The 23,656-nt window shown below is 25.8% G+C and overlaps 4 protein-coding genes across 4 annotated transcripts in view; 2 read left to right on the top strand and 2 right to left on the bottom strand.

Moving 5' to 3' along the window:
• Window positions 1-3,569, top strand: part of LOC108546201 (uncharacterized) — a 39,017-nt gene extending 35,448 nt beyond the window's left edge. The window contains exons 5-8 of the mRNA XM_017898167.1: window positions 2,559-2,701; window positions 2,772-2,901; window positions 2,980-3,162; window positions 3,267-3,569. Of these exons, the coding sequence (XP_017753656.1) occupies window positions 2,559-2,701; window positions 2,772-2,901; window positions 2,980-3,162; window positions 3,267-3,436 (626 nt within the window). The 3' untranslated portion in view covers window positions 3,437-3,569. The remainder of the gene's footprint in view (window positions 1-2,558; window positions 2,702-2,771; window positions 2,902-2,979; window positions 3,163-3,266) is intronic.
• Window positions 3,570-3,704: 135 nt separating this feature from the next.
• Window positions 3,705-7,796, bottom strand: Gle1 (Gle1 RNA export mediator). The gene is made up of 8 exons (XM_017898126.1): window positions 7,641-7,796; window positions 7,273-7,569; window positions 5,518-5,922; window positions 5,314-5,404; window positions 4,899-5,198; window positions 4,514-4,818; window positions 4,054-4,432; window positions 3,705-3,980 (listed from the first exon to the last, which is right to left on the bottom strand). Exons 1-8 carry the CDS (start codon window positions 7,671-7,673, stop codon window positions 3,718-3,720), a joined length of 2,073 nt encoding a protein of 690 aa, XP_017753615.1. The 5' UTR covers window positions 7,674-7,796; the 3' UTR covers window positions 3,705-3,717.
• A 4,991-nt stretch (window positions 7,797-12,787) lies between these two features.
• Usp30 (ubiquitin specific protease 30) lies at window positions 12,788-15,626 on the bottom strand. The gene is made up of 7 exons (XM_017898136.1): window positions 15,610-15,626; window positions 15,134-15,256; window positions 14,898-15,056; window positions 14,476-14,639; window positions 13,565-13,975; window positions 13,139-13,474; window positions 12,788-13,062 (listed from the first exon to the last, which is right to left on the bottom strand). Exons 2-7 carry the CDS (start codon window positions 15,231-15,233, stop codon window positions 12,814-12,816), a joined length of 1,419 nt encoding a protein of 472 aa, XP_017753625.1. The 5' UTR covers window positions 15,234-15,256; window positions 15,610-15,626; the 3' UTR covers window positions 12,788-12,813.
• Window positions 15,627-17,349: 1,723 nt separating this feature from the next.
• On the top strand, window positions 17,350-20,879 carry dx (deltex E3 ubiquitin ligase). The gene is made up of 6 exons (XM_017898135.1): window positions 17,350-17,597; window positions 18,067-18,259; window positions 18,342-18,611; window positions 18,674-18,962; window positions 19,079-19,397; window positions 20,525-20,879. The coding sequence occupies exons 1-6, from the start codon at window positions 17,428-17,430 to the stop codon at window positions 20,877-20,879; spliced, it is 1,596 nt and encodes a 531-aa protein (XP_017753624.1). The 5' UTR covers window positions 17,350-17,427.
• The last annotated feature ends 2,777 nt before the right edge of the window (window positions 20,880-23,656 follow it).

The raw sequence follows: 23,656 nt of genomic DNA, 5'->3' as shown, positions 1-23,656 counted from the left end.
GAACACCAAGATAACGAAAACACACAAAGACGCACTCTTTTAAACTCTCTTTCCAACACTAAGCGACTCACGCTTGTGCTGGTCACAACCGATTTCAAAGGACTCTGTTTTGGTTGTCAAGCACCACGCTTTTATGCTTTCCTTAACCTACGCTTCACCACCCCGTAGAGGAGTCAAGCAACTTAATTTTGTTATATAGAATAACTTTTCGATTTGCTTCTAGAAGATATCGATCGGTTTACAATTTGTTTTTGTTGGCAATAGCCGATTCGCGATTTCTTTTGGTATCCTACAGTATTGTTTAGAAACAGTGTTATTAAATATCGGAAATGTACATACATCCTTCCATTCTAACTGCACATTCAGTGAAAGTAAAAGAAAAGTACGAGTCATTGAAGAAAGTGTCGTGCAGAATCGAATACTAGAAACATAAGTGCAGATCCAAAAGTAGCATAATTGCTAGCCTTTCAAACAGAAATTAATATTATGTTATAAAAGATTGAAGTCATGGCATAGATTAAATCCAGGAAAAAGCAATATGAAATATAATAATTTAATTCAACCACGAAAAATATATTTGGCGTCTTTGCGTATTAAATTAGCGATCATGAAAACTTCGATGAAAACAATGGATAAATCGAGTCCAATATATAAGTACTCAAAAACCAAATTTCCGTTCGTTTCTTTCAATAAAATAAAAGAAAACATTTTCATTGGCCCCAAAATTAAATACTTACCGCAATATAATACATTTATAGAAAAATTAAATAATTAAAATAAAAAAAATAATCTATGATTCTTTCATGAAAACGAGGGAAAAATTCTTCGGCGAATATAAATCAGAAAATTATGTTTCCATTTTTCAAAAATTATTAAAAACGTGCCAAAATCTTGGCTGCAATATGTCATTCAAAATTCACTTTTTACATTTGACTTGTACCCTCCGAATCTGAACGATGTAAATAATAAACATTTCTAAAATGGGAAAAAATGATTACGAAAAGATAGATACGTGTGCAATGCTTGCTGACTATTGATAAGTAATTAAAAGGTCGCAATATAAAATGACAATCAAAACGCAAACATTTTTAAATTGACACGTTAATGGTAATTTTTTATTTTATACAATGGCGCACAGCAGTATCCATAGACTATTTCGTAAAAAAATTCACCTAACCTAAAAATCTGATTATAATGAAAATTTGTATGCATGTAGAGCATAATGAAAAACATACACGGCAATTCTTTTTTAAGGGATAAAATCAAGTCTGAAATTTCAATATTTTTGTTACTTTTTAAATAGAGCTTTTCTTAAGATATTTTGTGCAATAAAGAGTAATAGAACACTAGAAGCTGAATGTTTTTTATTGGAAAAATTTTTCTCTATCTTGCATTGTTACTATTAGTAGTAAGTTATTAATGAGTTATTAATGAGTTATTAATGAGACAAACATGTTTTTTATTAATAAATGTTTTATAAAATAAAAAATAATGCCAGTTATTTTTTTGAAAAATTTATATTTTTATTTGATTATTGAATCATGACATTTACAATTCATTAATATCATGTATTGAATTTAAAATTCAATTGATTCGTATAGAATATTTGGAATTAAAAATATGTTTATATTAAATAATCAAATATTATTATTCTAAAAAGAGTTAAAATTACGAGTTTGTTTCAATTTCACCTATATAGTATATATATACAGTGGTGAGTTAAAATATTAAAAGTATATATATAAAAAAGTAAAATTTCTCATGTCAAAAGTAAAAATTATCAATACGATTTTTAGTAATTCCGTGATTATGTAACAATGTATAAAAAAAATCTATTGTGATCATTTTTGCCCACCCGTTATATATACTAAAGCAGTTGTTCCCTTCCAAACTTTGTGTCATCGCACACATCCAGGCAGAGTTTAATGAGTAGTACGAAAAATTTTTGCAAAGAACTCGAAAATTAAGGCCGAGCGATTTTTAATAAAAGTTGTTCAAAATCCCATTCTTTATAACATACTTCAAAATTATTGGAATCTGTCCATGCATTCTACAGTTTTATCAAATTTTGTTCTATGCAAAAATATAACATTTTTTTAAAACCGGGAAGAAAATAAACAAATTTAGGGTAAAGTCACTAATATAATAAAATTTGTTAAAGAAAAGTAAGGAAATCTTAAATGTAAAATATCAATTTTGGATATTTAAGTTTCGAGATATTGATGAAAATCTTTTAATGTTATACATACGAATTTGTTTATACGGATGATAATTTACTTACACTAAATGTTTTCTCTATAATAATAGCCATCGCCAAATGTCGAATAGCCTTAAATAAATAAGGAAAAATATGACTGAATCTGTACATACAAGATTATAATCTTATTTATTATATTCCAGTAAATTTTATTTGTTTCCATCTCATCTAAATTATAGTTTCTATCACGTGCTACTATCGATATACTTTTGACATTTTCTTTTCTTATTTTCATTGTCATTGAAAATTATACTTATGTAAACTAGTTCACAAATAAATAATAATAATTAATATTTTTCAGCTATTTTACCAGCAAGTGAAAAGTGGGAAGATGGTAAACTTCTGTCTGCAAGTTTCTGTTTTGAACACTATCTTAATAAAAGCAATTCACCGTGTATTTATGCCGATGTTGTTGTGGCTGCAGATCGTGCATCACATGTAGAAGTAAAAATGAAATTTAAATATACGATACAATTGAAAATATAAACACGTTAACCTGATATTTTTTTCACAGGACATTACAGATCTTCGTGGTTATAGATGTTCCCTTCCAGATCGAAAGAAAAACATCGGAGCAGCAACATTGTTATTTAATTATTTACATACCAAAGGTGAAAGCCCAGCCTTCTTCGGCAACATTCTTGGTTCGTATATTACAATAAAATTATACTTCTTATTATCGATGTATAATAATAAAAAAATAAATCAAATTTAATTTTCAGATGCTGACACACAGATCGCTACGCTGCAAATGGTTGCAGGAAAACAAGCAGACATTGGAATTTTAGAATCTCCTGTTATTAAATGTCATAAAAACACATTACCGGGAATTGATTCGCTTCATATTTTAACAAGTTTAGGACCCTTACCACCTTACCGTATCATGACAAACAGGGCATTTTCAGGTATGTAAAGTTGAAGAAAAAAGATAAATATAAAATGCTGTATTTCATTCATGCTTTAATTTTTTATACGATGAATTATAATTTACTTTTTACCATATTTTCAGTTTCACTCAGAAGGAAAATTACAATTTACTTATTAAAGATAAATCAGCACAAAGAATGGGTAGATAGATTTGCTCCTTTTGGTCTTACTGGATTTACAACAAATTTTGAGCAATTGTACAAGCAGCCAGGTGGCGTAAAATCAGTAGTTACAAGTGTACCGTATTACTGAAGACTACATTATTCTTACCGTATTATTTATAGGCGCACGCGTAATTATACATACATCACTTATTGTTTTTACACTTCTTTGCATTTTTATTCTTCACACATTAAAGATTTAATAAATATGATATTCAAACAATGAGTTTTCATATATACAAATTTGTTTAAAATACTTTTTCACAAGCAAGCTCTCGCAATATCTGACAATGTCTCACATGTATCAATAACAACCAAAACTTTATAAGCTATGTAATGCAAAGTGCAAAAACTAATTAAACATTACTGTGATCACCAAAAATCTGGAGGAAGTTGTCCCTCAGGAGGGGCTATAGAACCTTTTGCTAAACTATTTCTCAAAAATTCTTCAAGTCGTGCCAATGGACCACCACCGATACAACCTACATTTTGCATGCGTGGATAATATTCTTCCGACAATAAAATTAGCAATTTATGAAACTGTTTTGGATAAGCAACCCATAATGTACTTCCAGCAACTTCAAACATATCCAACAAAAGAGTTGCACAAAGATCTGATACTTCTTTACGCGGCTCTAAAATAATGTTATAGAGTATGATTAAAAATTCAATTTTTTTTTTTTCTATCTTTTTAGATTGTCATATTACCAATATTTAAAATAGCAGCCAACCATCGCCAAGCATTTTGAAGTCCATGAGGATTACTTTTATTAACTCCTTTCCTTTGAGTTGTAATTGTGATAGAAGCATATAATCTCATTAAACCAGACATCCTTCTCAAAAATTTATCATGTTTCTCAATTGTGCCATCTTCAGCATATTTGTAACCCATTAGTTTATAATAATCTTCATTCGACTGTCCTACTATTTTTGGCATAAAGACAGGAACCGTAAATGGACAGACATTATGAAAATGTGACAAAAGTAAATCACCAAAATCAGAATGATCGTTCCAAAGGGCAACAATTACAGCAGCAATAGGAAATGCCATCTTTGGTTTACTTGAAATAAGTGTTTCACCTTGACTCTATTAAAACAAATTATATATCAAACATCTTATAATCTAATACACTTAATGTCAATATAAAATTTATATGAAATTACATACAACTATTTTTTTAGCTAAGATATTTTTACAGTAGGCTGTCCCCTGTGGATGTTGTTTAACATTTGGCCAACATGTGCCCTTAAGAAGATTATGCAACCTTTCATATTTATCTCTCAAATGTTGTTCATTAATGCCAGATATTGTATTTACCGGTATATTTATTGCTTTCTGAATTTCAAATCTAAAGCTTTTTTCAGTTGGAGATTGTAAAAATTCATCAAAACTTTTTACATAATCTTCTAAAAATTTTTGACTATTTACATATATTTGTAACAATTCTTTATCAACATAACCATCTAAGTGATCTGTAAAGAAAGAAGAAATATATTTATCACTGATTTATTTATTAAGAACATAAATCGTACTTATAACAAACTTATTTTACCTTTTTCCGATTCAGTAGTTGATACATTTTCTTTTATATTAATAATCGGAAATGTCACTTGTGATATATTTGAAGTAGTTATGTTTTCTGTTTGTAAATTTTGTTGTTTTTCTTCATCTCTACATTCTTGTACATCGTTGTTTTGCATATTACTTATACTTACTTGTTCTGGAATAATTGTCTCACAAACTGTTTCACTACTTTTAATCTCTTGTCCCTGTGAATCTTCTACTTGTGCATGAGAATGTATTGTATTTTTTGTTTCACTTAAATTTACATCACATTGAGCATTTATTCTATCTAAAATATATATATATTTTATGTAAATATATAAATATAAATATAAAAAAAAAAAAGAAATAGAATATAAAACATAAAAATGTATAAATATGAACAGAGTAAGAAAACAACTTACCTACTTCTGATCTAAACACACATAACATTTCTTCACTTTGATAAACCACTTTTACTACAATGTTCAGATCAACAGATGTTATTTCACCTGTCTGTAAATAAAGTGCAATATATATATGTATATATATAAGTCTCACACACACGCGCGCGTACGTATGTTTGCAATATTATATATGTTATAATATTCTCTCGTTTTACTTTTTACCTTAATTTTTTCATCTATAAGTTTCATTTGCTGGTGTAACTCTTCGAATTTTTCAGCATAAGAGGATAATAATATAGCAAAGGAATTCTTATCTTTACAATTTTCAGAAAGTGCTATAATATCATGATAATTTACAGCATATACATTTCTCAAAATTATTATTTTCTTGGTCAATTCTTCTGTTTCTTTAATCTTTTTTCGATATTCTTCAACTTCTTTCTGTCGTTCATGCCTCCTATGTATTTCTTCTTGTTCTGCTATTCTTTCTTCTGCTAGTATGTATGCATAATTCTCTTTACTTTTGCGTTCACGTTCCCTAGCCATATGTGAACGTGATATTGCTATATGTTCCTGTATAGCTTTTCCATTTTCTTTCATATGTTGCCAATGACGTTCAATTTCTTTCTACAGGCATCAAAAAGCAAAAAAATAAGTGATAGTCACAATCTTTGAGGGATACATAGGTAAGAGCTTCATACGAAATGTTTGTAAATATTTTTAGGTAACAAAACCAAATGACATATTCTACAAACAGTAGCTGTTATATGAGACATCAAGATTTTAACAATATATTGTATATAGTTGATCAGGCATTTGGATTCATACTACATAGTGATAAAATTGTGCTTTTTAAGTATTGTTATCTCATTTTAGCAATAGTAATTGTTTCTTGTTTTTTCGTTATAGCTAGCATACTTAAACTCAACTTAAACTAAACTTAAACTCTATTCACTTAAAGTTTCTAATTTTTATAAAGACAGAATATAATGAAACATATTAATAAAATAGGTACACTTAGTATTTTTGCTAGTTATAAAAGCTTTGTCATATTTAAAATTTTATTTTGAATAATTATAAAGCATTAACTTTGTAACTCTGTGATATAATTAAGTGTAAAAGTAAATTAAATTGTTAAAAGAGAAAAGAAAAAGACAAAAAACCATTTCTAAAAATATTATTCAAGCTGCGCTTAAAAAGCTTCTCTAATTAATGAATACTATTAGTTAAAAATATAATTAATGGCATTATTTACTATTATTCTATATCAAGTACAGTTTTGAAACAAGATATCTTTAATAATATTATTATATTATTTTAGTTATTAATGTGTACATTTCTTACTTGTGCAGTATATTTTCGTTAATAGTAAAGTCGTTAAAGGGTATCTGCTTATGGACTTTTTTCATTTCTAAATATGATGTAGCAATTAATATTACAAATAACTTGCTTTCTTTCTATATAATCATTCTTAGTTTCTGAAATATTAGTAAAAAACTTTCAACAGTACATTAAACTCTGCATATTGGTTATTGATATCTGGTTACTAGCCACAGTAATATATAAAAACATAAATAAATGGATATACTATCTTATATGTGTGGTATATATAGATAAAATTCAATATATAGTATTGAAAGTCTTTTGCAAACCAAAGCTTTATTTGCAATTCTACTATTAATGAAAGTATGCCATACGAATAGAAAATATGTATATTAGTAATAAAAGTAATCTGATTACATTATTAAAAATACCTTATTTCAAAACTGTATTTGTCTTTTAAAACTCTTTAATTATACTTTTAGCATAAATTATAACAAAAATAATATATTACTTATCTACATTTATATTCAATTATAAAATGTTATTTTTTAAATATCACAGACAATAAAATAATATATCAGAATTAATTAACTATCATCACATGTATATTATTTATATTATAAATTATATAAAATAAATACTGATCTATATTACCTGAACTTCTTCTTTTCTTTGATATTCACTTTCTAGGAGAATTTTTTTAAATGAAAAAGGAATTCCATTCTGCATAGAAATTTTACTCTGAGAATGAATAGATTTTTGTGGAACTGTAATATTACAAGAATTTTGTTCATTTTCTATATTTTCAGAATTTTCACTTTCACTTTCATTTATTGTAGAATCAGGGCCAATTGTAATTCTGTCCACCTTGCCTGATATGCGAGAAGCTTTCTTTAATGCAGATACTTTGAGACAAGCAAAATCAGAAGCAATATCATCCATGTTTTGCACCTGCCAAAAAATCAAAACATAATATTACAAAACTATAAAAGCTTATAATAATATTATTTATATATACTCACAATCTTATCTTTAGTGCTTACGAAATGAGGCATCTTTATATTTACGTTGTAAAGATAGATTATAACGTAATAAATTTTGAAATTCTAATATTTACAAAAGTTTATAAATGTTATAATAACCTATAAATTTATTCTCGTTTACATTTATTCCGCACATACATATATATGGTGTTATAAGTTATATTATATATTAACACCACAACAAAGTTTATATGAATATTATTTTAAAATATTAACATTTTGTTTGTTAGTTCAAAATGTATCCACATATACATCATTCACTCTTCAATCATTCCAAACCTATATCCAATGCAACTTGAGTTTGGTCGAGTGTTAGTAATTTATCGAGGGCGCTTTCTCATTATTAATTACAAGAGAACTTTCATAAAAAACTTTTAAATTGTTTTATTGATATTAGTTTTATTATTGTAAAAAAGTATATCAGTATTTTTATAAATAATTATTGCAAGTTATTCTTAATATTATTTTACACTAAAATAAAGAGACAAAAATGATTAATAAACGAATATAATAAAATAAACAAATATACAATGCATTATTCCTATTAACTGTAAATTTTTACATTCAAAATGTATTTTTAAAAACCTCGAACGAGACCTGGTTGAGAAGTGACCAAAATAAGACCGAACAATTTACGAAATATTCAGTATTCCAAAAAGTTTATACCGATTTTTGATAGGTGGCGTAAGAACAGGTTTGAACATATCAGAACGATTGAAAACAAATGACATGTGTATATATTGTAAAAGACGGTACTTCAGGTATTTAAAAAAAAATTTGAATACGATACGTTAATTTTTGTCAGTTTTATACGTCTTTGAATATGGAAGAAAACCAATAGCATTTTAGACATTTAATGCTTTTCTTTTACCGGAATGGCAAAAATGCCATACAGGCGGTAAACAAGATATGCGCTGTTTATAGCAACGGTGCTGTAGCTGAAAGAACTATGCGGAAGTGGTTTGCTAGATTTTAAAGTTGTCAACCGCAAGTAGATTAAAACTGATTTAGAATGATCAACGCTATACTGCATGTAAATTATCAGAAATGTGAAATATGTAAAAATCCACCATCTACGAGCATTTTGCGAAGCTTATTGTTAGCTGTATAAACCGTTTTGATGTACCGGTTCCCTATGATTTAACTGAGAAAAATCTGATGGATCGCATTTCCATGTATAAACGTAATGAGGTGACCATTTTTGAAGCAAAGTACGAGGGATGAAAAATGAATCATTTATAATAATGTTAAGCAAAAAAGATCTTAGAGAAAGCAGAATGAATCACCTTTAGCCATCCCAAAAGTCGGTCTTCATCCAAAGGTCATCCAAAGTGTGTCTGATGGGATTAGAAAGGAATCCTGTATTATGAGCTTTTACCAAACAACGAGACGATAAATTCAGCGAAGTATTGTTCCTAATTAGACGAATTAAAGACAGCAATTGAACAAAAACGTCCAGAAATAGTGAATCGGAAAGGCGTTGTCTTTTATCAGGACAATGCGCGGCCTCATATATCTTTAATAACTCGACAGAAATTGTTGGAGCTCGATTGGGATGTTCTACCCCATCCACCATATTCATCAGATCTCGCGCCCTCTGATTTCCACTTATTTCAATCATTACAAAATTCCTTTAATGGAAAAAACTTTTACTCTTTGGTCAAGATAAAAAATCACATAGAAAAGTTTTTCGCTGAGAAACCTGAGAGATTCTGGAAGGACGGAATTATCAAATTGCCTGAAAGATGGAGAAAGGTTGTAGAACAGAATGGCACCTATATAATTTAATAAGTGTATACTAAAATTTAAATCTCTTGCGTTTCAATTTTCCTTCAAAATCGGCACGAATTATTCGGACAACCCAATACTTAGTTGATACCTTTATTCCACGTGATATTCAACCAGTAGAACCGACAAGTTGTAGGCCACAACAGTCGATACATCAAATGTTAATACATCGATTCCACGACCATCACCATGCATCACACCAAAAAAAATACTGAAAATTGTTAAAAAAATCAAAACCAGCAAATCATTTGGCTTCGATTTATTAAACGATCGAATATTAAAAGAATTCCCAGTGAAGGCAATTCGATTTTTAATAATAATATACAGTACTTTGTTAAGGCTAAATTACTTCCCAAACATGGAAAATTACAAAAATTGCCATGATACCGAAACCCGGTAAGGATCCACACAAAATAACATCATACAGATCTATTCCATTATTATCCTTACTATCAAAAATATTTGAAATAATATTACTTAACAAAATGAAAGAAACTATACCAGATAAACAATTTATTCCTGAACATATATTTAGGTATAAACATTCAATGGTTTACCAAACACAGAATAGTAAATAACTTAGTACAAGCGATAGACATAAAACAATATTGTACAACACTATTGCTTGATATAGAAAAGGTATTTGACAATATGTGACACAAAGGACTACTAGAAATTATCAAAAGCAAGTTTTCCAAATACATACATACAAATGAAATTCTTCAAAGGTAATTAACAAATAGGTTTTTTTTATGTAACAATTAAAAGCACTCGTTCTAACATCAGATTTATAAAAGTAGCAGTTCCTTAGGAAAGTATCTTCAGATCAATACTGAAAACTTTATTTAATGCTGACATACCTATCATATGTAAAACTAAACTATATATATTTGTAAATAACACAGCAATTATAGGTGCAACTATATATCCTATTAAAGTAAGTAGTAAGTAACCTACAGCATCACATCTTATTGAAATTATGGATGAAACAGAAAAAATCAATATAAGGTACTGCAGTACATTATCCTAAGAATGGTGGAAACGATCAAATAAGGAGTGATCTACAAATCCTAATTATCACAGAAGAAATTATAGTACACATAATACGATATTAGTACAAGACAGAAAGTCACTCTGACTAGTTAACAGGAACTATATATACTGTAGAAATTTCAAAAAGACTTAAAAAAGCAAAACATCCTATTGATTTCTTATCCACAAAGAATACCTAAACAATGAATTCACAATAATTTTTCTGTGAAAAGTACTTATTTCAATGACACAGAGAAGCAAATATTTGCTTTGAAGTCTAAACCTCACATAAGATATATACTAAATAAGAAAAGAGATTATATTGCCAATTGTTTTAGAAAAATTAATTTTTCTATTATTTTAAAAATTTGGTTTAATTTACATAAATTTCACTGATTTATTTTCATAGTAGTTTAAAATTTTGTATAAAAATTATTAGAATTAAAAATAAAGTTAATCTTACTATGATATAATTATAAATATATTATAGTTTTATAAAAACATAATTGTACTTTTATTTAAAAGAAGAAGAAAGTACAAATAAAATGATTTACAATATTACATATAAGATAATAATTATAGATAAATTTAGAAACAATACAAAGGGTATGTAAAATTATCACTGTACACCATCTAATAAAATGATTAAAACTCTGAATTTATTATTTTTTCAACTGCTTAATAGTACATTTCATTCGAAGTACATTATTAGAATTAAACTTTCAAACTCTAAGGCTAATAATAGTATACTTTATATGTAAAAACGATTGATTGATTTGGCACAATTTAATTTTAGTTTTACTATTACAATTTATGCAATTTTGCAAGCAATTAATGCAAAATTAAACTATATACTATAAACTATATTATAATATTTTATATACAAGGTGTTTCACCTACCTTTCTTATTTGAAATATTTTCGTTATAATAAAAAATATAAAAATGTTTCCAACAAAAGTTTCCATGTATTATAAGGATCAACATACTGTATTTTTTATTCTAGTAGAAAGAATTAATGAAATAAAGTAATCAACTTTGTTTTTTTAAATGGAATGTTATATTTTATTTAAGTATAGGATAAACACTTTGAAGACAAATCAAATAGCCTGTAATACAAAGTTTACTAAAAGTTATACAAATAAAATATTTTCTCTCATTCTTATGAAGTAATATTCTGTTTAATATTCAATTCCATAAACGTTTATTTGTTTATCAACATTTTATAATTGTCACGTATATTTCTAATTATGTTTAAAGTCTATCGCGAGTATTCAAAATAATCATTATTAATATAAAAATATTTTAAATAATACTGAGTTCTTAAATAAGTAATACGTATTATTTCCGAAAATTATTATCACGTATTTATTGCAATAAATAATATATTCTTTTTGCTATGTTGTAAGTGATTTTTACATTACATCTTCACTGTATTACACTGTAATTGAAAAATGTTAAACATAATGATTTTACTAATCAATTGATATGACTTTCAATCCAAAGGGCACAAAACATTATTTTTAGCATTTTTGTTACTATTTTTAAATAGTATAATCTCAATAATCTTATGTAAACAAAATTACATTAATTTTGTGACACACCAAAATAAATACAGCATTTTTTTGGAAAATTGTCAAGAAAATTCTTGTCTTGGAAAATTTCATATTACAAATTATTAAATTTACTTTCAAAGTAGCTATTGTGTTACACAGATAAAAATAACATTCCATGAAAAAGAAATTCTTTTTATCTTATTAACTATTTCCAATATAACAAAAGTATTATTATACCATACAATGATTCCTACAATACTATGAAACCTTTGCAAGAAACATTCTTGTATTTTAATTCTGATAGTGATAAATTCAAACTGTAAAGTGAAGCAAAATACCTTGTGTATATGGTATTCTATAATGTTGTTAGCCTTAAATGTCAACTACTTTGTTGTATATAATTTATTAAATAGATATGGTATTTTAAAATATCTAATTAAAAATTTTATTGTATTTAATTACATTTGAAAATTATAGTATTAAACTTGTTCATAAACAAGTACTTAATTTCCTCTTGTTTTTTTATATATCATTTACATAAAAATGATATACATTAACATTCTAAAAAACATGAATTCTAGTACACAATTTACATAAATTTAAATATTTTCCATTCATTTAACAAATGAATTAATTTCAACTGCTTTGTAATAGGAATATAGAAGCTACTATTAGACACATTCAGTCTCTTAAATTCCATCATAATCATGGCATTATTACATTTTGAGTCATCATTCCTAAATTTGCTGCAATTACTAAAATTGATTACTAACTATTTTTATATACTGTTAATACGCTCATAAAACAAAAGATATGGTGTGGCACATAAAACTTCAATCAAGGATATGCTCTCAACTACATTATCTGAAGTATATAACCATTGATTGATCTTATTTCCGCGTCTATAACAAACAAAATGTCCAGAATCAACAGGTCCACGATGTTCTATAATTGCACGTAGTTGATACTTGTGTTTATCTTGTAGTGTAGTTCGATTAATAAGTAACATTGTTGCTTCAGGGTCACCCTATTAATTTATATTTCATATTAAATATGTAGTAAGCAAAAATACATATTTATTATATAATATATATATATCATACCTGTGCATTTCTCTTTCTTGTTTCCGTAAAAGTGTAAGGATCTAGAGTCAATATTTCAGGAAACTTTATTGGATCATTTCTCTTAATTGGTATTCCTGAACAGCTCCACATAGTTCTTGATATATGTAAACATAAACATTTAGGAAGTTTGCCTAGAGTTAAGGTTTTTGTAGCTAAACAACGCATTTCGCATCCATCACATTGTACATCTTGAATAATCTCACTGGTTACAAAACGTGTTAATAATTCTTCCAATGTGTGATGTGATTTAATATATGGACTCAAAGGAGGCAAGGACAAAGAAACTGTTTCAAGTTTGTCATAATGAACTGCAGACTACAGAAAATATTTTTATTTTTTTCTTACAAGTTAAATATAATATATCAAAAGAAAGTAAAAGTATAATAAAAAGATAAAAAAACTGACCTTCCATGTGCAGCAACTGCACTGTAATTGACTAGTCAATAATCCTGAAAATGGGTGTACTTCTACTACTATTGGTGGAGCATTAGGAACTGGCATAGCACATAAAGAGCTCCACTGTTTTAAAGATTCTTTACTTTCCTCAATTCCAACACTTTTTGAAAGCAATTCTGAAGACCTAGCAAGGATTATACCTGGCTTATTATATACCATAGGAATACTTGGTATGGACACTGCTGAAGACATAACATGACTGTTGCAATTTCTATCAAAACCATTTGGAATGTTAGGACTTTTGTTAGCTGATACAATATCATAACAAGATACACTTCTAAATGTTAAAGGATCACCAAATCTTTTTGTATCTGTTTTCATTATTGGACTTTGTGGTAAAGCATCAGACAAACAACCTTTCTGAAATAATTGTTATAAATATATATAACTTATCAATTATACTATCCACTTTAAGAATTTAGAAATACATAAAAACTTGAAAATGTTTTTAAAATATTCTATATATTGTAAATACTGAATAATAATATGTTTTTAAGAATTTTTTATAATTTAGATTTAACCCCTCAGGTAGAATGTTCTGATCTATGAGTATTGATCATTCTATAATGCTTATCACGTAATCATTGAACTCAAAATGCTTTTCTTCTTCTTGTCTTCTGTTTAAGATATTTTCATGTTTATTAGTTTAAAAAAATAATATATTAAATAATTATTTGATTGTCCACTTTATTTATAATAAATATAGTAAATGAAGAAAAATTTTAAAATAGTATAACTTAGAGTCACATGAGAATATTACAGAAATACATTTTATATATATATTGATTGTGCAAAGAAAGAAACACAACTTTACTATATCTGAGGGATTAATAATGTTCAACTTGCCCTACTAAACATACCCTATTTCCAGGTTGAATTTCTGTTTGTAATGCACTAAGAACTACATGAAATAATTCATGTACATCTTGATGATCAGATGCAAATTTCCATTGATTACCAAGTAATGAAATAATTTCAACTGGCGTTACATCGCCATATACGTCTTCTGCATATCCATTGATTTCTAATAGAGAACATTTGATAACATTACATCTTGTTTATACATTTTAATTGTGTTATCTTGTCAATGTAATATATACTTATATCTATCATTTATAATCATATATTACTGAGATTAATAAACTTGTGTTTAATCAAAAAATAAATTTTTTATATTACAACTTATTCTTTAATAACATAATGGTTATTATATGTACACTTAACTTTTTTATAATAATAAATTAATAAAATAAATGATGTTTCACTAAAAATGCCAACATACTTTCAAAAAGAGACAGTAAAGTTGAAATGAAATTAACTTTTCCATTATTGTTATGATGTTTTTTTAACCATCCAATAAAAATTGGACATGCAGCTAAAGCTTGTAAAAGTGAATTCAAAAAGCAAGTATATCCTAAATTATTGATTCCAATGATTTTCCCTAAAAGAAATATGAAACACAATAAAACATTTTTCTTCTAGTAAATGTTTAATAATTAAATATATTTTCTATCATACCTTTTTTCCTAGGTTTAGGAGCTGGACCCCATAAAATAAATGCTGCAATAGCTATTGCAAATCCTACACTAGCAAATACAGCAACTTTTTCTACATCCATTTTTATGAAATATTCTTCAAAATCTGAAATATTTTTGAAAAACTGCAGAAGCTAACCTATGTTAATTTATAGAACAAATATATCCATCAATAAATTTGTATGATTTTATCAAATAATTATTTGTAACACAAACAATTAATTTTTTGGTGTCTTCAGAGTTCATTTAAAATTAGTAACTAGTAAATTAAATTTATGTAAGTAATTTAATCACGCTTTGGACAATCTCTATACAATAATAGCACAAAGAAATATTATTCATTTACTGTTTTCAAGTTCAATTATTACTCTCAAATATATTAATTTAAGATCAATCTCCTTTTTCACAAAAAAATCTTTATTTTATAAATTATAAACGATAAAATTGTATACACGGTACCCGAATCGAACACTTGCTTGGCATCATAAATATAGGTATAGATTTTTATGCAGGTTATGTAAATTGTGTTTATAGAAATAATATTATTGGCTAATAAAATGTTATTGATAACAAATGAAACAATAAATAAAACAAATAAATATCAAATAGTTATATTAGTATGTTCCAAAATTTGTATTAAATAATAAAACTACTGCCTTTTTTTTCAACTTTTATGAAAAATTTAATTTTACAAGACAATACTAAAAACAATAAAATACCCTTCAAAATATCATTTATTATATGTACACTTAACTTTTTTATAATAATAAATTAATAAAATAAATGATGTTTCACTAAAAATGCCAACATACTTTCAAAAAGAGACAGTAAAGTTGAAATGAAATTAACTTTTCCATTATTGTTATGATGTTTTTTTAACCATCCAATAAAAATTGGACATGCAGCTAAAGCTTGTAAAAGTGAATTCAAAAAGCAAGTATATCCTAAATTATTGATTCCAATGATTTTCCCTAAAAGAAATATGAAACACAATAAAACATTTTTCTTCTAGTAAATGTTTAATAATTAAATATATTTTCTATCATACCTTTTTTCCTAGGTTTAGGAGCTGGACCCCATAAAATAAATGCTGCAATAGCTATTGCAAATCCTACACTAGCAAATACAGCAACTTTTTCTACATCCATTTTTATGAAATATTCTTCAAAATCTGAAATATTTTTGAAAAACTGCAGAAGCTAACCTATGTTAATTTATAGAACAAATATATCCATCAATAAATTTGTATGATTTTATCAAATAATTATTTGTAACACAAACAATTAATTTTTTGGTGTCTTCAGAGTTCATTTAAAATTAGTAACTAGTAAATTAAATTTATGTAAGTAATTTAATCACGCTTTGGACAATCTCTATACAATAATAGCACAAAGAAATATTATTCATTTACTGTTTTCAAGTTCAATTATTACTCTCAAATATATTAATTTAAGATCAATCTCCTTTTTCACAAAAAAATCTTTATTTTATAAATTATAAACGATAAAATTGTATACACGGTACCCGAATCGAACACTTGCTTGGCATCATAAATATAGGTATAGATTTTTATGCAGGTTATGTAAATTGTGTTTATAGAAATAATATTATTGGCTAATAAAATGTTATTGATAACAAATGAAACAATAAATAAAACAAATAAATATCAAATAGTTATATTAGTATGTTCCAAAATTTGTATTAAATAATAAAACTACTGCCTTTTTTTTCAACTTTTATGAAAAATTTAATTTTACAAGACAATACTAAAAACAATAAAATACCCTTCAAAATATCATTAATTCATTCTTATAATGTTTATATGAATTTAAATAATAGTTATTTTTAAATGTTTATTCGAAGTCGATTATCGATATGTCGATTACTCGATGTTTGAAATTATGTCGACTTCAGGTCAATTTGTTCGCGTTACGTTTCATTGCAAACAAAACGATGTGGAATAACGTTGATTTTAACATGTTTCTTTCCTCAATTAATTCTTAAAGTTCATTATTATGTAATATTTCAATTTTATAATTTAGATTAAACAAAACAAATATATCTAATATTAATGTTTGTTTCGCGAACATGTATATATATATATCTATATATATATAAATGGAGTAATATATATATGTTTATTTGTGTATATGTGTGAACGTGTGTATATTGTATAGTGAGGTGAATTAGAGTGAACGTGGAAGACTTGAAAATGTTCCCACGTTTTCACTGCGCAAGTGTGTGTTGCACGTTTGTGTGAAATTCTTAAGTAAGAAGATGAACGCCCAGGCGCAAGAACACGGTCATGCTGTTGTTGTGTGGGAATGGGAAAATCGTCACGGACGATGGAGACCTTATAGTCCTGCGGTATCGCAACATCTTGAAAGAGCGCATTGCAAAAAACTTACTCGAGTTTTTCTAAATGATGCAGATCCAAATTTGGATAGGTTTGAATTTACATATATCATTTTAAGTAAACGAAAATTATAGTACATGTAGGCTTGACAATTTTTGTTTTATAAATATAAATAAATAGAAAATTATAATAAAATAGAAAAATATTTTAAAAACTATATAAAACATAAACGGAATCATAATTCCATTTAATTTTGCATTTCATTATATTATTTAAGGAAACTAACATAAATAATTTAATATTAAATTTACTAATATTAATAACATGTTGTACCTAAGTTTTAATAAAATCCAATTGAAAAAATACAAATTTTTAGTCTTAATTTAATTAATATCTTTTAAAACAAAATTTCAAATATTAAGAAACTTTTGCATATGATTATATTTAAACTCTCATTATTAATGATACAAATTACTTCAAAATTTTTTTAAGATTACTTTAAAGGGAATATTATTTTTACTTATATTATAGAAAATATATATTTTTATTATTTTATATAGGTATTATATAAATTTAAAAACTAAAACACAATGTAGTGAAGATAGTGATGAAACTCATAACGTTAGAAGAAAATTTTATCTTCCAAGTTCACCAGCTGGAAAAGGAGCTAAATGGGAATGGGCTGGTGATACAGATGATTGGCATACATATGATATGGAAGTTCAATGCTTTATAGAAGAAGCATGGGCGAGAGTAATTAAAATTATCAATTTATTAAAAGTATTAATTATAAGTTAATTATAATTATAAGATTTATGATAATTTTTCATTTTAGGGTGATAAAACCATTGACGTTTCTAAGACATATTTAGGTTTTCCTTATATTATAAATTTTTGTAATTTAACTCAAGTACGCTGTTGTACTGGGTACGTAAGGCCAATACGACGAATTCAACAAGCACCTTATCCTTTAGTCAAAGTTGCTTTAGAAGAATTACAGGTTATTTCTGAAAAGAAGGTGACATCTACAGCTGTTAAAAATTTAACTACAAAAATTACACATAAAAAGTCATCTACAGGAAATACAAAAAAGAATAATAAGAAGGTAAAAATAAGTGTTATTATTAATTTGAATATACTTTTACAATGTAAATTTTGTGTTATTAGGGTAAAAGTGGAGATACTGGTCCATCAAATATAGCACGTGTTATTTTGAGTAATTTTAATATATTTAGTAATAAACATGGAGTAGAAAATAATAATTCAATTACAACTATTGAATCTGGACAAAAAAGGAAAACTTGGGATAGTGCATTGGATGTAGATTCTAGTAGTACAAAGAGTGGGCGAAGACCAAGTGTTGATACAGTTTCTACATATTTAAGCCATGAAAATCCAATAGATTTATTAGACAGTAGTGTAGGAAGTGATGATGCTTTTAAAGATTCTATCTTGGGTAATTTATTATTTATTCTTTTTCACTTCTTTATTTTACAACTTCATTATTACTTCTTTAAATTATTTTTTGCAATTTTGTATAACATATTATATCTTAAATCTTACTTTGTTTAGGTGTAGACACTGAGTCTGATGTTATTTCTCAATATGTAAAAGTAGTAGAAAGTGATAATTGTGATTCTTGTCCTGTGTGTCTTGGTATGCCAGAACCATTAACAGTAGAGTTGACTCGCTGTAAGCATAGATTACATTTAGCATGTTTGAATGCAATGCTCAGTTGTCAACAACCTCCTATGTACATACAGTGTCCTGTTTGTCGTTTAATTTATGGAGAGAAAAGAGGAAATCAACCTCTTGGAACTATGAATTGGACAAGAATACCTCGAGCACTGCCTGGTTTCCCAAATACAAATACGATTCAGATAACTTATGAGTAAGTGGATTGGAAACCTTTCTATTTTTTTACTTTTATTAAATTATTTTATAATATTATCATAGCAAATTATTTTTAATAATAGTCTATATTTAAAAAAATATTCAAACATGTTTATTCATAGCTATATAAATGAAAAATTCTATAATTTATTTGCCATTCTTCTTATGTGTTAAGTTATTAATAAATAAATAAACATACTATTATATATAAATACATATTCACGTATACATCAAGTTGTATACTTGATAGTCATGTTAATATGACAAGAATTGTTCTTATTAATTAGGAATAACATTCTGTCATTATTCTATTTTTTAAACTTTTTAAATGAAATATATTGTAAATTAAGACTTTATTAGGATTATGACAATTAAGGATACAAAACAGGATATAAAATTTGTCATATTTTCACAAAATAGTAAATAGAATATATTTAAAAAAATATACTGTATCTTTTTTGAATACCAAAATTAATGCTAAACAAAGAACAAGTTATAACAAGAGCTTATAAACATTAAAAACATACATACATACAATAATAGCAAAATTCTGTAATTTTATAAAATCAGTAGTCAAGCAATAATAGGCTAAAAATTTTAATAACTAAAAACTACATGTTAATGCCATGAGGTAAAATATTAGTATCATATAATAATCATGTATAAACTGCATTGAAATTTATTTTCGTAATAATGATTAATTATTAATTTAAAATTATAAATTAATTAAATATTATTTATTAATTTACCCTTTTATGTAGCATTGACAATATTTTTCTTTTATTACAGATTCATGCATTGATTCAAAAATTAATTATAAATCATACTTAATTAATATGATTCTCTTATACATTATACTTATATTTAAAGTTAGAACTATTATTTTAGAACTGTTATTTATAGACAATATACATTATATACATTATCTAATAAAAACAATACACATATAAGAAAACATTTGAAACCAATTTGATTAGTAATTGAAATTAGAGATATAAACATCTAAAAATCTTATTGTATTATATATTAAATCTTATTAACACTTATAACTTTCATTTTATATTGATATTTATGTTATAAAAAAAATATAATACTTACTTTATTAATTGAAATGATTTATTTCAGTATTCCATCAGGAATTCAAGGAAATGAACATCCCAATCCTGGTCAAGCTTATTATGCTGTAGGTTTTCCACGAATATGTTATCTTCCAGATAATAATTTAGGCCGTAGAGTTTTAAGACTACTACAAATTGCATTTGAACGAAGACTAATATTTACAATTGGACGGTCGGTAACAACTGGGAGAGAAGATGTAGTAACATGGAATGAAATTCATCACAAGACTGAGTTGGGACCATCAACAACTGGTCATGGTTATCCTGACACAAGTTACCTTGAAAGAACATTAGCTGAATTAGCAGCTCAAGGTGTAACAGATGGGCATTCATCACCTACACTGTATCAAGAATTACAATGAAGTAATTTTTACTTAATACTTTATATATCAATGACATCTTGCAGTTAGTGTTGAACATTCAGTAACCACATGATTTGATACAATACTGTGGATTCTGCATTGTGTTTAATTAGTATTGCCCAACTGTATATATTTTACTCTAATTTTCTTAATCATTTTTAAGGTAATCAAGTGATACAAAGGTAATAGTGTTGAAAGTATAAACTTGGTGAGTTGTTCAAAGATAATTTTATTTTTTTATATATAAGATGTAAGATACACACACAGTTGTGTAATTTAGTGAGTAAAAATTCTATGTATGATATATTTGTCAATAAGTGGAATATATTATTGCTGTTTATTTTAGCATTATAAATAGGTTAGGAAACAAAATCAAGAAGACGGATAAATAAAAACAGTTAATGAAATAAATTAATAAAATCACAAATATATGAAATAAAGATATGTGAAATACAAAATACACTCATCTCTCAATTTACGCGAAATATCTGTTCCACGTGGATTCGTTTTATGCGAGAGAAAATCGTGTAAATAAAGTCCGTCAGTAATAGGGTGAAGTTAGTCATTCGCTCGATCGTTTTTCTTTCATCTCTGCCGCTGGTCCCAACCGATTCCTCCGATGCCGATGTCCTCCGGCCGATTGTTTATTCAAAGCTTGACGAGATAACATGATCTGGTTGCTTGAATTAAAATCGGGTATAAAAATTATACCGTAAGTTGTGTTTTAATTTACAAGCGCAAAAGGAGACTCGCGTAAATTGAGAGAACAGTGTATGTAGGCACTTATGTTGCTTTTATAATTATATATTATCATATGTAACAAAAAAAGAAGAAAAAGAAAAAGAAAAAAAAAATATTAATCTAAAGTTATCTAAATATTTTAAAGTGCTCTACACATTTTCTTTAAAATATTACATTATATATGCAGGAATGTATATTTAGATTAAATATTAAAAATTTTTGAATATTAACATTTTCACTATAGCAGTATTAATCAGACAATTATCATATAGCAGAATCATATAAATTGAATAAAACAATACAATAATATACAATCAAAGAATTTAATAATATACAGTAAAGAAATATATATTGATATTAAGATATTTGATTGATATAATAATTGAATTAAGAATTCTAAAGAGTTTTCTCCAATTTTTTCTTGGTTACCATAGTTAATACAGGGTTGCATAAATAATGTTATATTGTATAAAGTATATTCTTAATTAGTAAAACATTATTAAAATACATGTACATACAATAGCAAGAGATTCCAAATAATTAAGCAATTATAACATTATAAAAATGGTATTGAACAGTTAATTCATTTTATATACTTTATATAAAGTATATAGTTATATTTTTAATTTTCTTTATCTATTTCGATTTATTTTTCTTTTTTCTTAATACATTATATCCAATTTTTAATAATTTAACATATAAAAAACAAGTAAAGAAAATTATGTTAATGTTATGTATACTGTATCATAGGTCAGCTTTTGTAAGCAAAATATATTTTTAATCTATTATTATGTAGTTACGGTGGTTTTAAATATTTATATTTACATATTATAAGTGTAATTTTATACTTTAATAATTTGTCTACATTGCGCGTATAATATATACTATAAGTTTAAAACTATACTAAAGTTTATAAAAATGTCAATTACTAAAAATAGACCTAATCAGTCTTAACTCAAAGAATAATGAGTTAAGAATCGTAGAGATAGCTCGGTATTCCAAAAGTATCTTGCTATGTAAAATCTTATTTTCAAAATTTCAAGAAATCCAAATTATTTTGGAATGTATTTTGTTTTATGTATCGGAAAATTAAGATTTTCGAATTATATGTTATTCAATGCTAATAAAGACACAGGTTTATAATATAAGTATTTTCGGGTTTGCGGTTATATTTAAAAGAAATGAATTTTGAAATCTTGATACCCGCTAAATACTCAAAATCTACAAAATTTCGATGATTATATACTGATCAGATATTTTTGGAATTATAATCCGAATATCAAATATTCGTAAGTTCAGGTTTTAACAGACCTTTATTAGTTAATATTTGTTATATTCAATATCTAAAATTATTTATATAACATTATTTCATGTTAATAATTATTTTTACATAATCATTTATGGTCATAGTTGAAAAATATGATTTTATAAAAAAAAATTATCCATTAAATTTCTATTGACATACAACAATATCTCTTCAAAAATGCAATTTTTGAATATACTAAAATGAATATAATAGAAAAAATATATTTTTTATATTAATTAATTATTACTTTAAATGTTATTACAGATTGAATTGATGTAAATGTACATCTATAAATTCATTTCTTTAATATTATATAGAAAGATTTAATAGATTATATTTGAAAAATAGAATTTCGATTATGTACCAATTATGTTACTTTCATGTATTTAGTTTATTGCCCTTTAATGGTTGGAAAAATAATATACATTTATGTATGAATATTAATTTTCTTGTGGTGTATTACAGAAAAGAAATTATATAGATATATGGTTCAGTCTCTGTAAGAGATAAATATATAAATGTAATTTAAGGTTTATGTGTATTTCAAAATAAGAAAAATACATGTTTATATATAACTGAATTGTGTAACGTTATGTATTTATAACAAATTTTATTGCGTTAATCATTGATATTTATAATTATATTTATATTTGCTTATAAGTACTAAATTTATGATTATTATACTTACGCTCGATTAAAGAAGTTGATTGTTTTGTATTTTTTAGAGTGG

The sequence above is a fragment of the Eufriesea mexicana genome, unplaced genomic scaffold (genome assembly GCF_001483705.2).
Source record: "Eufriesea mexicana isolate 0111107269 unplaced genomic scaffold, ASM148370v2 scaffold620, whole genome shotgun sequence".
Lineage (NCBI taxonomy): Eukaryota > Metazoa > Arthropoda > Insecta > Hymenoptera > Apidae > Eufriesea > Eufriesea mexicana.
Note: the sequence above shows the minus strand (reverse complement) of the source record. Positions and strands in the feature narration are given on the sequence as shown.

Coding starts and splice junctions, on each gene's coding strand:
- dx (XM_017898135.1), top strand. CDS start 17,428: ATGAACGCCCAGGCGCAAGAACACGGTCATGCTGTTGTTGTGTGGGAA. Junction 17,598..18,066: donor GCAGATCCAAATTTGGATAG/GTTTGAATTTAC, acceptor TATTTTATATAG/GTATTATATAAATTTAAAAA. Junction 19,398..20,524: donor ACGATTCAGATAACTTATGA/GTAAGTGGATTG, acceptor GATTTATTTCAG/TATTCCATCAGGAATTCAAG.
- Usp30 (XM_017898136.1), bottom strand. CDS start 15,233: ATGGATGTAGAAAAAGTTGCTGTATTTGCTAGTGTAGGATTTGCAATA. Junction 13,475..13,564: donor GCAGTTGCTGCACATGGAAG/GTCAGTTTTTTT, acceptor TATTTTCTGTAG/TCTGCAGTTCATTATGACAA. Junction 13,063..13,138: donor CAAGAAAGAGAAATGCACAG/GTATGATATATA, acceptor ATAAATTAATAG/GGTGACCCTGAAGCAACAAT.
- Gle1 (XM_017898126.1), bottom strand. CDS start 7,673: ATGCCTCATTTCGTAAGCACTAAAGATAAGATT. Junction 7,570..7,640: donor TAAGCACTAAAGATAAGATT/GTGAGTATATAT, acceptor ATTTTTTGGCAG/GTGCAAAACATGGATGATAT. Junction 4,433..4,513: donor TCTTAGCTAAAAAAATAGTT/GTATGTAATTTC, acceptor TTGTTTTAATAG/AGTCAAGGTGAAACACTTAT.